General features: G+C 42.8%; 1 protein-coding gene across 1 annotated transcript in view; it reads left to right on the top strand.

The window, feature by feature from the left end:
• Positions 1-13,347, top strand: part of WDR81 (WD repeat domain 81) — a 53,319-nt gene that overhangs the window by 22,203 nt on the left and 17,769 nt on the right. The window contains exons 6-8 of the mRNA XM_075854172.1: positions 745-910; positions 4,799-4,964; positions 7,956-8,621. Of these exons, the coding sequence (XP_075710287.1) occupies positions 745-910; positions 4,799-4,964; positions 7,956-8,621 (998 nt within the window). The remainder of the gene's footprint in view (positions 1-744; positions 911-4,798; positions 4,965-7,955; positions 8,622-13,347) is intronic.

The raw sequence follows: 13,347 nt of genomic DNA, 5'->3' as shown, positions 1-13,347 counted from the left end.
TTTGTGAGGACCCGCTCTGGCGACATTCTACACCATGCGCCACCTTGCAATTTTGTTAAACCAAAATACTAGTAGGATTTTCAGTATTCTATGTGCAACCGTTATAAAGGTATGTAATATGCTGTTCCCGCATAACTTGAAATTGTATCATGAAATTTCTCATTTTGCGACACGCCCTGAGAAAGCTATATTGACATATCACTATATACTGTGATGTTGGGAAAACTGGATCACACTTGATTTTTTTTTTTTTTTTTTTTTTTTACAGGGGTTGTTTGGTTTCAGCAATAAAATCCAATTTTTTTGTTTTAATTAAAAGTTAATTTTCCAATATACTTTTTGTATTCCTCACGGGTTTCAGGATCTCTTGTCATTCAGTAGGAACATTAATTGTTTGCACCCAGTGTATAAAATTCTGTCCATGGTCATTAGATGGACACACAGGTGCTGGGATCGTTAGACGACGCAGCTCTGATACACACTGTAACAAGCCGTGCACCTGTGTGTCCATCACATGACCATGGACAGAATTTTATCAACTGGAAGTAAACTATGAATGTTCCTACTGAATAACAACACGCAGAGATCTTAAAAACCCTGAGGCATTAATACAGAAAGTATATTGGAAAATTGTTTAACTTTTAATTATACAAAAAGTAGCATCAATTTGGTGAAAGCGGACAATTCCTTTTAAGTTTTAAATGTTGTGGGAGATTGATCTGTGCTAAGTATTTTCTCTTACAGGTTTCCCAGTGGTCCTCAAGCCCGCGTAGCTCTTTGTGTAAAATGTAGCAGCCTCATCTCCCTCATCTGTCTTCGGATAGGAAGAGAAATGGTCCAGCAGCATCTTGGTGATGCTCTTAGAATCTTCTTCAACAACTTTTCTGTACTGCAGGACATCCATAAGCAGGTATACCTCAAATATATACCTATGTATATCTAATTTGCTTGGAAGAGGATTCTAGGCACCTATCGCCTGCCCCCCCCCCCCCCATAGAAATAAAAAGTTTTTTTTCCGGGAAATAACATTAATGACTTAATTAATTGCCTTTAGGATAGGCAATCAGTGTAGGTTCAACCTCAGGAACCCCACTGATCAGCAGAACAAAAGGTGCCCGTTGCTTGCTGGAGTGCCAAGGCCCTTTTAGTTCTGTACTCAACACAGTGCCGTCTGTGACCATGTTGATTTATCTTCTACTACAGCTCATTTCCACCTGAAACAGTTATGGAATATCCACTGTGCGATGTACAGTTTCTCTGAAAAATGGGGCATGTGACTGTAGTATTCCGAGTCAATACATACTCCCCTAACCCCGTTTCAGCGATGATTGGAGGAGACCCCTCTGCTCCTCCGGTTTGTGTGGCTCGTCGCGAACAAGCGCGATGACATCACTGCCTAGCGCCTGTCTACGCTGAGCTGTGAGCGTTTGGATATAGAGTGAACGGTAGAGCAGGGATCTTACGGCTTCTCTGCCATTGGATTCAACTGTATCTGCCTCCTGAGATGAAACTAGGAAAATATAATTGAAGAAACCGAAATGCACAAGATGATGTTGGTTAAAGGCGCTGAGTTTGAGTTTTGGATATTTTTTTTATTTAATTGCCCAGCCCTAACTATACCTAATATAAAACAACTTTTGTAATTTACTTACTCTTAAAATTCAGTTTTATCCATGTAAATTCTGTGTGACGTCACTGCCTGGCTATAACAGTCTATGGAGAGGGGAGAGGGGGGGCAGGAGACTGGAGCAGAGGGAGTATGTGACTCAGCAACACATACTGCATGTAAGTCTTTGGAGGGGTGAGCAGGGGGAGGTAGTGTGAGCAGAGAAAAACAGACGCTGGTAAGATTACGGTCACCCCAGTGCTGGATTCTCAGCAACACTACTTATTACTGCTGTATAATCTCCTCTATGATGCTGCCTTTATTTATATGTAATAGATAGGAGAGCAGGATTCTCCTCTTTCTATCTCTGCGTGCAGTGTATAGAAGACATGATCGCTATTAGGCCCGCCCATTAGCTGTGAGACAAATGAGAATTCGAGAGGGAGCCGGCAGAGGGGAAAACTGCTAAATAATGCCACATACAAGTCATACGATGGCCAGAAATAGTGTTATTCCTCACGTACACACATATGACCACTTATTCTGAAAAGTTAGGTATACTTTTGCTCATTTAGTAGTTTATAAAAATAAATACCTAAACCGTTGGGATTCTGATGGACAGTAGGACTCCATTTCTGTTGATGCCATTGAGAAAGAGGTCAGTGAGCATAATGGAAGTGTAGTGCAGGTCACTAGTACTGAACCACATCAAACAAACCAAAAAAATGCAGCAGCACTCTGCGGGCCCTAAGATAGATAGAGATATATATATATACACAAACTAAATGTGTAGATTATTTTAAAGGGAATGTGTCGCTAGAATTTTTTTTTATTTTTTTCAGTTAAACCGTATTTAGGCGATTTAAACATTGTTTTAAGTTTTTCACAAATCGGGAAATATTATAAATTAGATTCTAATTTATAACATTTCCATTTGCTGGTCACTAAAGGGAGCAATTCCCAAAATTGCAGCATTGCAATGTGGTAAAGCAACCTCATTGCTTTATGCTGCAAATTTGGTGTAGACACACACGCTCTAGTGTACTCACACAAGCCCCCCTCCCTTATCCTGGTTAGTGCCAGGAGAAGGAGGTGGTTGAATCTTCTAATCCTCCTACACTGTGCATTCGCTCAGAAAATGGCGGCACACAGTGTAGGAGGATTAGATACAGTAGTAATCGGACAGTATAACACAAACATAATACACACATCACATACACAAACCTAACTCTCCTGCCGCCGCTGCTGCCTCCGTCTCGCGTCTTCGCTGCCTGGAACATATGTCCGGAAGCCGCGACCGAAAAGTCGTCATCTTGCTGTCCGGCCGCGGCTTCCGGTCCACATGAAAATGGCGCCGGATGTCGCTCTGCCGAAGACCTTCCTTTTGGACTGTCTGGGATGTGCCGTTCCCACACAGATGGCGTACACTATAGTGAATGGAACGGCTCCCGTTCGCATTCTCTATGGGGATATATGTGTCGTATTCCATCTCTGTATGTGTCGTTAATCGACACATACAGAGATGAAAAACAAAATGGCAGCCCCCATAGTGAAGTGAAAGTAAAACACAAATACACAATTTTAATAACATGCTAAAAGCAGATTTATATATATAAAAAAAAGATTTTTTTCGAGACACCTTCCCTTTAAATGGCATTATTGCTATATTTACTATAATTATAGATGTCAGGTTCTTAACGCATGTTTTTATCAAATTGTGAGTCGACCAGCCATGACAAGGGGATCTCATACAGATGGGTCCCTACACTAGACACTCTCCTCTCTCTTTGGGCTAGACCTACAAAATGTACTCCGGGTAGGTAGGAACCCGCTTTACTGTACTCTAATTAAAAACAGCCTTGGACAGAGGGAGTGCACGACTAAGGCTGGATTCACACGAGCATGTTCAGTCCGTAAAGGACGGAACGTATTTTGGGCGCAAGTCCCGGACCGAATACACTGAAACATGATTACAGTACGTGACCGTTGTCCGGCAGCGAGGCAGGGACTCCTAGCGTCGTACAGAACTATGATGCTAGGAGCCCGGCTCCTTGCAGTGTCTTCGGTCCGGGACTTGCGGCCGAAATGCGTTCCGTCCTTTACGGACCGAGCATGCTCTTGTGAATCCAGCCTAAGTTGGAAGCAGACACCACAACCTTTAAATGTACAATGCAAAAGACATGGTTAGGATTCGTTCACATGTGCGTAGGAGGTTCTGTTGCAGATCCGGTCAAAAATGCAGCTCTATTTTTTTCTGGTAAAATGACCGACATCATGGCGGAAAACTGACGGAATCCATTTAAGTCAATGGATTCCGTCGGGCGCCGATGGCGTCTGTCATCAATCGGATCCAGCCCTTTCGCTGTTTTCGTTCTGCTCCTATGATGGAAACACAGAGCAACGGAAACACTGAACACAGATGTGAACGAAGCCTTAGTCAGCACCTCCTAACAAAGTGAAATAAATGGGCAGGTGCCAATCAGCTGTCACTGCAATACAATAGCGAACAAACAAAGATGCAGCAGCACCCTGCGGACACTTCGTTTTATACAAACATTGAATATATGGAATTTTTTTTTATGTTTGATTTTGCATTGCAGACACAGCGGATTTGCACTTGCCCATTTATTTTACTAAGTTAGGAGGGAGGTGCTGACTAACTTTGTCCTTTGCATGGTGCCGAAGCAGATATGGTCATTATCTTGGTGGTCAGTTTGCATTTTCTGATGCAGAGTAACAAGACCTGTTGTGTCGGGCTCTCTAATCTATAATATTGGTCTGTGAAGCCGTTTTGACTGCTAGTTACACTGTAAATGGCTCAAAATCATGCAACTTCAATTTAAAAAAGATAATAACAGATGTCAGAACCACACAAACATCTTGCAGTATTCAACTATATATGAACCGCAGTAAAAAAAAAAAAAGTCTATTATTGCACAAATAAAGTGACAATTAGTCATCTGCTGCAATGATTCCAGTTTGTATTTTCTCATCAGCCGTCTCCTTTGTCCAGGGATTGAAGAGTGTTCTTTTGTTAAACACATAATTACAGTTTCATAGACATTATTATTCTCGGAGTGCTCTAGTGTGAGTGGATCTTCCATCAGGCAAACTACGCACAGGGTTATGAAGCGTCAAGGCCAACGTATTGAATATGTCTTTGTTATTTTTCTGTTCATATCCCATTTCTAGGGACTGGTAGCGGAGACTCCGAATACAGGGGAATCATATATGCAGAGTGTCCTTTGTTCTGATGGAAGAACGCTACCTCTGGACTTAACTCTGATTGAGGAGCTGGAGAAAGTATTTAATGCAGAAATGGCGTATGCAACATTCATCCCATTTTCTTGTCTTATAGGTAAGTACTAGCCACATAGTCAGTTCTAACCACACTGCCCACTGATCTAAAGGATGTGTAAGATGTAGAACATTAAATTGGCCCTCACTTTTCTGGGTGAGGGTTCAGTTGAGCAGCTATAGGGTTATCATTTGACGTATTACAGGACTCCGTTAAAGCCGTGTGAGCTCCCCCCCCCCCCCACATACAGATAGCATAAGTGTTCTGGCCTCTGTGGCCCTTTATAGGGGATTTCACAAAATTAACATTTCTGGCATAGCAGGCTCTCATTAGTGGGAATCCACCTACTGGGACCAATACCTATCCTGACGTGATATATATTTATTGTGGGAATACCCCTTTGAGTTGTTGCAGTTGTGACTACTAGTTTAACGCTATTGGGACATCTTTCCTTGTCTGGATTTTGCATCATTTAAAGAGAAATTAGTAAAAGTACAATCTGTTATGTGCTGTCACTATTATTTTTCCGAAGATGAAGGTTTAGTTTTAGACATCTTCGCTGAGACATATCAGAAGAGCTGGTTGAATAGAGTTAAGGGTACTGCGGCACTCTTGTGCACTATGATCCTTGAGCCTTTAGCTCAGAGATCTTCAGATCGACTGGTTAATTGAGCTGTATTGCACATATTGAACGCCAAAGAATCACGGCACTTGAGACATCTGTGAGATCATACTGATCGGTGAGGCTCCCAGCTGATGGGCCTCCAACCAATGACCTTTTTGATATGTATTATTGATATAATGAAGACTCCCTTTTAGATGTCCGCTATGTCTTTAGAATTTTCTTTAATTTGCATCAATGTGTTTCTATATTATTATCTATAATGTTCTTAACACTATAAATAATACAATCTGAGAACGGTGACTGACAATCGATACCAGCTAAAACAGACAGCCGAAGGTTTTAAGGGCTTCCAAGAGCAGATTATTTCCTGCAGTGTTAGAAGATGTTTCCCCAGGAGAGGGCAAATAAGCGTGATGGCACTGGAGGGGAGCAGTGTATCGAGTCTCCCTTCCATGCCTTTTACTTTTTGAAACAAGTTTAGACATTGGGGCAGATTTATTATTGGTTTTTTTTTAAACTTATCTTAACCCCTTTACGACGGAGGACGGATATATCCGTCCTGTGCAGGAGTTAGTTCCCGCAAAAGGACTGATATATCCGTCCTCTGATCGCGTGGGTACTGCCAGTGTACCCACGCGATCAGCGGCAGGAGCACGACTGTTATACACCGCCTGGCTCCTGCCGCAACTGCCGGAATCGAAGTGCGCTCAGATTCCGGCAGTTTAACCCATTAAATGCCGCTGTCAATAGTGACAGCAACATCTAATGTGTTTGACAGAAGGAGAGATTTCCCTGTGTCACCCCATCGGCGCCCTCGCAAAGAAATCGCAGGGCGCCGTCGGGTTTCCATGGAAGCCGGGGGCCTAACAGAGGCTCCCAGGTCTGTCTTCAGCAAATGCCTGTTAGGCCAGGCCTAATAGATTGCCTGTCAGTTTTACACAGACAGGCAATAATGCTTTGGTTTACAAACTATACCAAAGCATTATATATGCGATCAGCAGATCGCATGGTGAAGTCCCCTGGTGGGACTAAAAAAATAAAATTAAAAAGCAGGTAAATAAAGTTTGTGAAAAGAAAAAAATTAGTCATACTAAATAAAACCACTTTTTGGACAAAAAAAGTTGTTTTATTTTATTAAGTGTCAAAACGTATACACACATATATGATATCCCTGCGATCGTAACGACTTGAACAATAAAATTAACACGTTAATTAAACCGCCGGATGAACGGCGTCCACAAAAACGCAAAAAAAACCTGCAAAATTCTCTCCTCCCAATAAAAGTTAATCTATAAGTCCTATGTACCCCAAAATAGTACTAATCAAAACTACACCTTGGCCCGCAAACGGTCACATTGACGGAAAAATTAAAAAGTTACGGCTCTTGGAATGCGGCGATGCAAATACAAGTAATTTTTTTCTAAAAGGGTTTTTATTGCGCCAACTAAAATAAAGTTAATAAACGTTAATCGATATATTATAAGCATCTAAAAATTGTGTAATTACAAAACACAACTCCTCCCGCAAAAAAAACAAGCCCTTATACGGCTATGTCGACGGAATAAAAAAAAAGTTACGACTCTTGGAATGTGACCGTGAAAAAAAAGAAAATGATCCTTGGTCATTAACGCGCAAAATGGCCCGGTCATTAAGGGGTTAAAGGACGTGCCAAATTTATGTTGGTGGTGCACGCTGTATGATACGTTTATCACATCTTGCTCGATATCTTAGACATTTTACCTTTCCTTACGCCACTTTTTGGTTGCCCAAATTTTGGTCTGCAAGTAAGCCACTTTTTAAAGCATGCCCCCTTTTCTAGACCCTTTACAAAACTATTTAGCAGCAAAACACAATAAATCTGGCACAAGACATGTGCACCAGTTTTCTTGCACCAATAGAGCAAGAATTCTGACTCGTATAGTTTAGCCCCCACTGTTCATTATCAACAGGAGCAATCTGGAAATAGAGGACATCCAGGGGAATATAATCTATTCTAAAGTGTATGTTCAAAGTAAACCTGCACTGTAAAATAAAGTTTGAATACTCCCTCTGCCCTAGCATTGGATACATGTTCACTGATCACAAGCAATGTTCTATGTATTTCCTAAACTTTAATGCCCAACGTTTCCTGTAGCTGTCATTTCTTTGTGATCCCGCTTGAATCATCGCTACAGTACGTTCAGTTATGAAATATAACCCGTATGTACAATAACCGGACTCCACTTTTGTATATTCCACCCCCTCAGCCTTGTTCTTTTCTATGGTCACAGAACTCTTATTCTAAGATCGTCCTAATTTACAATTTGTTAGGATTTACTTTAGATTTCCCTGGCCATAATAAAAGCAATTCTAGTCTATTGCCTTCACTAATAGGAAATAATATTTTATGTGTAAAGTAGTTATTATAAATTTATATTCATTTATAGGTGATGTCATTGCCCAGTTGGTTCCAAACTATGATTTAATATGGAGGCTGACCATGATTTATCAAGAAGCAGTATTTCCAAAGGAAGCCGACAGTAGGACACAAACATTTGACTATGTTGGAAGAGTCCATGCTCCCGCATACCGCTCAGAGGAAGACACTCAGTCGGGCACTTTTGGAAGCGTCATGGTTGGCAACCGTATTCAAGTACCAAAAGACAGTCAGCAGCCACCATCAAGGGCATTCTGCCGCAGCCCTGTAGTGGAGAATTTCCAGTCTGATGAAAACACCTTTAAGCAGGACCTTCAGAGAAGTGCTCATGGGCTTTGTGGTAACTGGCTGGCATACTGGCAGTATGAGATTGGTGTGAGCCAACAAGAGCCTCACTTTTACTTCCACCAGATCAAGCTTCAGAGCTTCGCGGGACACTCGGGTGCAATTAAATGTGTCAAACCATTAAGCGGAGAAGATTTCTTTCTGAGCGGCAGCAAGGACAAAACTGTCCGCCTATGGCCTTTGTATAACTATGGGGATGGCACCAGAGACATTGAGCCACGTCTCACCTACACAGAGCACAAGAAGACCGTGTTTTATGTGGGTCAGCTGGAGTCTGTGCAGCAGATAGTCAGCTGTGATGGAGGAGTTTGCATATGGGACCAATATACAGGTATAAACAATACTATAAAGTGTGGTTACAGCAAGGTTCAAAACTTTACAGCAGGGGTCAGCAACCTTCAGCACTCCAGCTGTTGTGAAACTACAACTCCCAGCATGCGCTGACAGCCAAAGTCTTTATTATACCATCCAAAAGCTGTCAGGGCATGCTGGGAATCGTAGTTTCACAACAGCTGGAGTACCGAAGGTTGCTAACCCGTGCTTTACAGCCATGTGAAAGATTTGGCACAAATTTAAAGGGGTCATTTCTGTGAATTTAAACACTGTGTAACTTTTCATTATACAATGATTAAAGGGTCCGACACTCAAGGGCATGCTGGTTACCTAGAGTGGAGAACCACAGCAAAGAGTGTCTCCTGCGCCAAAGGACTCAGTTTGACTATGTATTGCATATGTCAGCAATTCACTGAAATGGGGACATTTAATACTACATTTTCCCTGCAGTGGAAACCATAGCAAGAAATACGTAGCCACCTGTAGCTGCCCCTGATAACAACAGCTAATCACATACAGGTCTGCATTTAGAAAATGGGTTGTTCTGATGGGATATTCCCATCTTAGAAATTTATGGCATATCCACAGGATCTGCCGTAAATGTCCGATAGATGCGGGTTGCACCTCTGGGACCTATCTCTAAAATGAGGTTTCCCAGAGAATCAATAGAGAGGTGGCCGGGAGTCATGTAAACAGCAGAGTTTGCTGTGTGAGGTGGGACAGGGTCGGGCGACCACCGTTCTGGAGATAGGTGCATATCCTAGGGCTGGGCAATATCTTAGATGGGATACGAATCACAGAAAATGTGTTAAAATGTACTTAAAATCACAATAAAAGGGCCATACTTACTGACACATGACACAAGGGCAGGTTAAACACCAGCTCCCAGCAGGATGCAGACAAGCCACCATTGCACAGGGACAAAATACTAAACATCCACTCTCACACCTACTGTTTATGAAGGGGTGGCTGCATAGTATTGTCATTGCACACAGCTAAGACTTCTATAAGGCTGCCAGACACGCGGTTACGTGTAGTGCTCCATGCTGGCTTACAAGCCTATTAGTCACGTCTATACTATTAGGGCTCGTCCACACGTAACAGGATTGTCGTGGTTTTTCCGGCCGGAAAAAACACTGCAGTATACAGTAGCAGCATAATGGATGAGATTTAACAAATCTCATCCACATGCAGCGTAAAATTTCCGAGCCGAAATTGACCTGCGGTGCGTATTTTTTGGACCGCAGCATGTCAATACCTGCTACGGAAAGTGTCCAGAATTGCTGCGTTTTTCAGAGATGTCTCCATCTCCTAACATTGACATTTAAATTTTCTGCAGCAATTCCGTTGTGTGTGGACAAGCCCTTAGATCAGCAGTTCCCAGTTATAGATTGTCTAGGTACAGACCGTTATTCTTTATTCCCAGTAACTACAAAGGTGACAAACCCAGTGCTGCCATGTTATAATGTAAAATCAGAATAGCTTTTCTGCCATCTAGTGGCATGTTCAGGTGGTGGTTCCTCCTCTAATACTACTAGGATATCTTTCTAGGAGATTTTTCTTGGGAGGGGGGGGGGGAGGTTGGACATGAAATCACAAATGCTAACGATATATTCCACTGTGATGTCACCGATTGAACTAGTGCGATCACATGATCTGTTATTGCTGTGGATTACATGTCATCACATGAGCATTAGTGGGGGATGCAGGACAGAGACTGGAGGAGAATCGTTAAGGGAAGTTTTATTTTTGTATTTTATTACATTTCTGGAATGTTCACTTTAGAACACTATTTTAGGGTATGTTCAGACATCACAGATTTGCTGTGGATTTTCAGTGTGAGTTTCCAAAAATCTGTGACCGTTTACTGTACAGTACATGGGAATGGGCCTTTTCAAAACCCCCTCCATATACACATAGCAAAAATAATAATAATCTGCATGGATTTCAGGGCATGATGTAAATTTTCAGATCTTCAGCATGTCCTTTTTATAACAGAAATGTGACGGCAAAAAGTAAAATGCACTGCAAAATCCGCATCTAACCCATACTGATTCAGATTCATTGTAGGTGTCTCCAAAATGAGCGTTTTCTTCAGCTATCTAATGTTTATGGCCAGCTACAGTATGTAAGGTCAGTAGGAATGACATGAATCTTCCTACTCCTCCTAGGACAGCTTGTTCTAATGCTAAGCTCCAATATTGTAGTGAGAGTTGCCTACTCTAGAAATCAGATTTGTCTTGTTTTACTTGGTCTTAAAGTGTAGCTAAACGTTTGACAAACTTCTGACATGTCAGAAGTTTGGATTGGTGGGGGTCCGAGCAGAGAGACCCCCACCAATCGCTAGAACGAAGCAGCTGAAGGTCTCGTGTGAGCGCTCAGCCGCTTCGCGTCTGTTCTGCTTTTTCCGGAAATAAATGTATCAATGTACGGACTCAATAGAAAATCTATGAGCCCGTGCTCCGATACATCGGCTTTCCGGAAAAAGCCGAACAGACCTAAAGCGGCTGAGCGCTAACACGAGACCTTCAGTTGCGTCGTTCTAGCGATTGGTGGGGGTCTCAGTGCTCGGACCCCCACCAATCCAAACTTCTGACATGTCGCTATTTTAAAAAAAAAAGATGGAATAGCGTAGCAAACTACTCTTTTCATCCTACCGGATAACACAAAAGAAGTAAGTAGTTTTTTGTTTTTTTTTAACGTGTGATGGATGCCACTATATTGCATCCTTCACAAGCCTCCGTTAAACATATATGTCGGAAAGCTCAAGGGGTGCAACAGGACAGTCTAGTCACATGAGCTTCCCAACATATACATCAAACGGAGGCCAGTGACGGATGCCTAACAGTGGCATCCGTCACCCATAGGCTATAATTGCATTATTTTTATCAGATACGTTAAACGGATACCATTTCTAGCCTATGGGTGCAGGGTACCACGTATATGTTGAGCATAGGCAGAAAACGTGATGTGTACAGGGCCATACTGTCTGCCAGTAATATCCCCTCTCCCTATTGAAATAAACATTCATGATTGGCCTATTAGAGTATGCTTGTGTAATGACGGGGAAGGGAGACAGAAAGACAGGTGAGCCCTAATCTACCCGCCACTCAGTCCCTGCCTACTTGCGACGGCGTACAACTGGGCGACGGTCCCTACGCTCAATAAGTGCACAACAGACAAGGGTACACAGAAGCTAAGGGAAATGGGGCAGTTGCCCACGGCAACACCGTGAGCAACAAGAGTAGTGAACGAGCCGAGTCAAACCAGAAGTGTACGAGGTACCAAACGCAGAGCAGGAGAGTAGTGAACGAGCAGAGTCAAACCAGGAGTGTACGGGGTACCAAACGCAGAGCAGGAGAGTCGTCAGTAAGCCGGGGTCAATATGAAGCCGGGACAAATAGTTAAAGCAGCAGAGCCAGGAAGCTGGAGAATCACAGGCAAATGAGGAGCAGGAAGTGAAGGTATAAATAGACAGAGGGCGGGAGCTAGCTCCGTCTGGCCAGGCTGTGATAGGCTCTCCCACTCCTCAGCCTCCCAGCCTGATTGGTATAAGGAGGGGTCACTCGATCAGACTTAGGAGCAGATGCAGACTGACTAACCACTGGCGTCGACACAGAAGCTGTGTCTGGCAGATCCTTTACAATTTGTTTATTGGGAGGCATACGTAATTTCCGTGCCTCCCGCAGAATGTGTGGCACACAGACCTACAGACAAAAAGGCAACATAAAAAGGGAGCTTCTATAGAATCTGAGGGTTTCTAAACCGTCACAAGTCATTGAAGTGCCCAGCAAACCTAAAACATAAATTTAGGCATAAAATTGGATACTTCAATATGCTTCTATATAAATTAGGGGCACCTACATCATATGAATTTTTCCAGCACATGACATAAAATCCTTTAAACTTTATTTTAAAGACACATAGTAAAAACAACGTTTATGCTGACACGTTTCAAAGTGTAAGTTACTCTTCGTCAGCTCAGAGTTTCCTATCTCTGATTTTGACGCAGAAACCGTGTCGAAATCGGCACCAAAAAATGGCCGAAATTGCCCCCATTGAATTTGGCCACTCACGGAAAAGAATAGCAACGTTCTCTTTTTATGAGTGGTTTCCACCTCTGACCTCCCATTGAAACCATGGCGCTTGTTTCTGAGCATTTTTTCCCCACAGTCCTTGCATTAGATTCAACGGCCGCGGCCAAAGAACGCGGCAGGAAACGCTAAAGAAAAGAAACCCCAGTTCAAAATCTGCCTCAAAATTCCTGAGGGAACTCCGAGGCAGATTTTTATTGCCTGCAAATAAACTCTGTGTGAACTAGGCCTTCATCATAACTTTATTACTATGTGTCTTTGATAGATAAAGTTTGAAGGATTTTATGGCATGTGCTGGAAAGTTGTATGTGACATATTGTTGCCTGGGAGACAGCCCTGTTGTCCGCGCACTGGATAAATGAATTCAATGTAGAATTTGGGCATGTACTCCTCGGGCATGCTCCGTGCAGCAAGGTGTGCTTTGCCTGGCTTTATCGCTACACCCCACATGCTCAGGGAGTATACCTCGCTGCACTGTGCATGCCCAGGGAGTACGAGGCAACTGCACATCCGTGAGATTTGGAGGAGGCTGGTGGTGACGTAGATGTCAATTAAGCCGGTTTGGAGATTGTGTGACTCCAGGATAGCGGCAGCAGTTGTGGTTAGTCTTTCAAACCTGCAGATACAGTG

Source organism: Rhinoderma darwinii, chromosome 2 (assembly GCF_050947455.1).
Source record: "Rhinoderma darwinii isolate aRhiDar2 chromosome 2, aRhiDar2.hap1, whole genome shotgun sequence".
NCBI lineage: Eukaryota > Metazoa > Chordata > Amphibia > Anura > Rhinodermatidae > Rhinoderma > Rhinoderma darwinii.
Note: the sequence above shows the minus strand (reverse complement) of the source record. Positions and strands in the feature narration are given on the sequence as shown.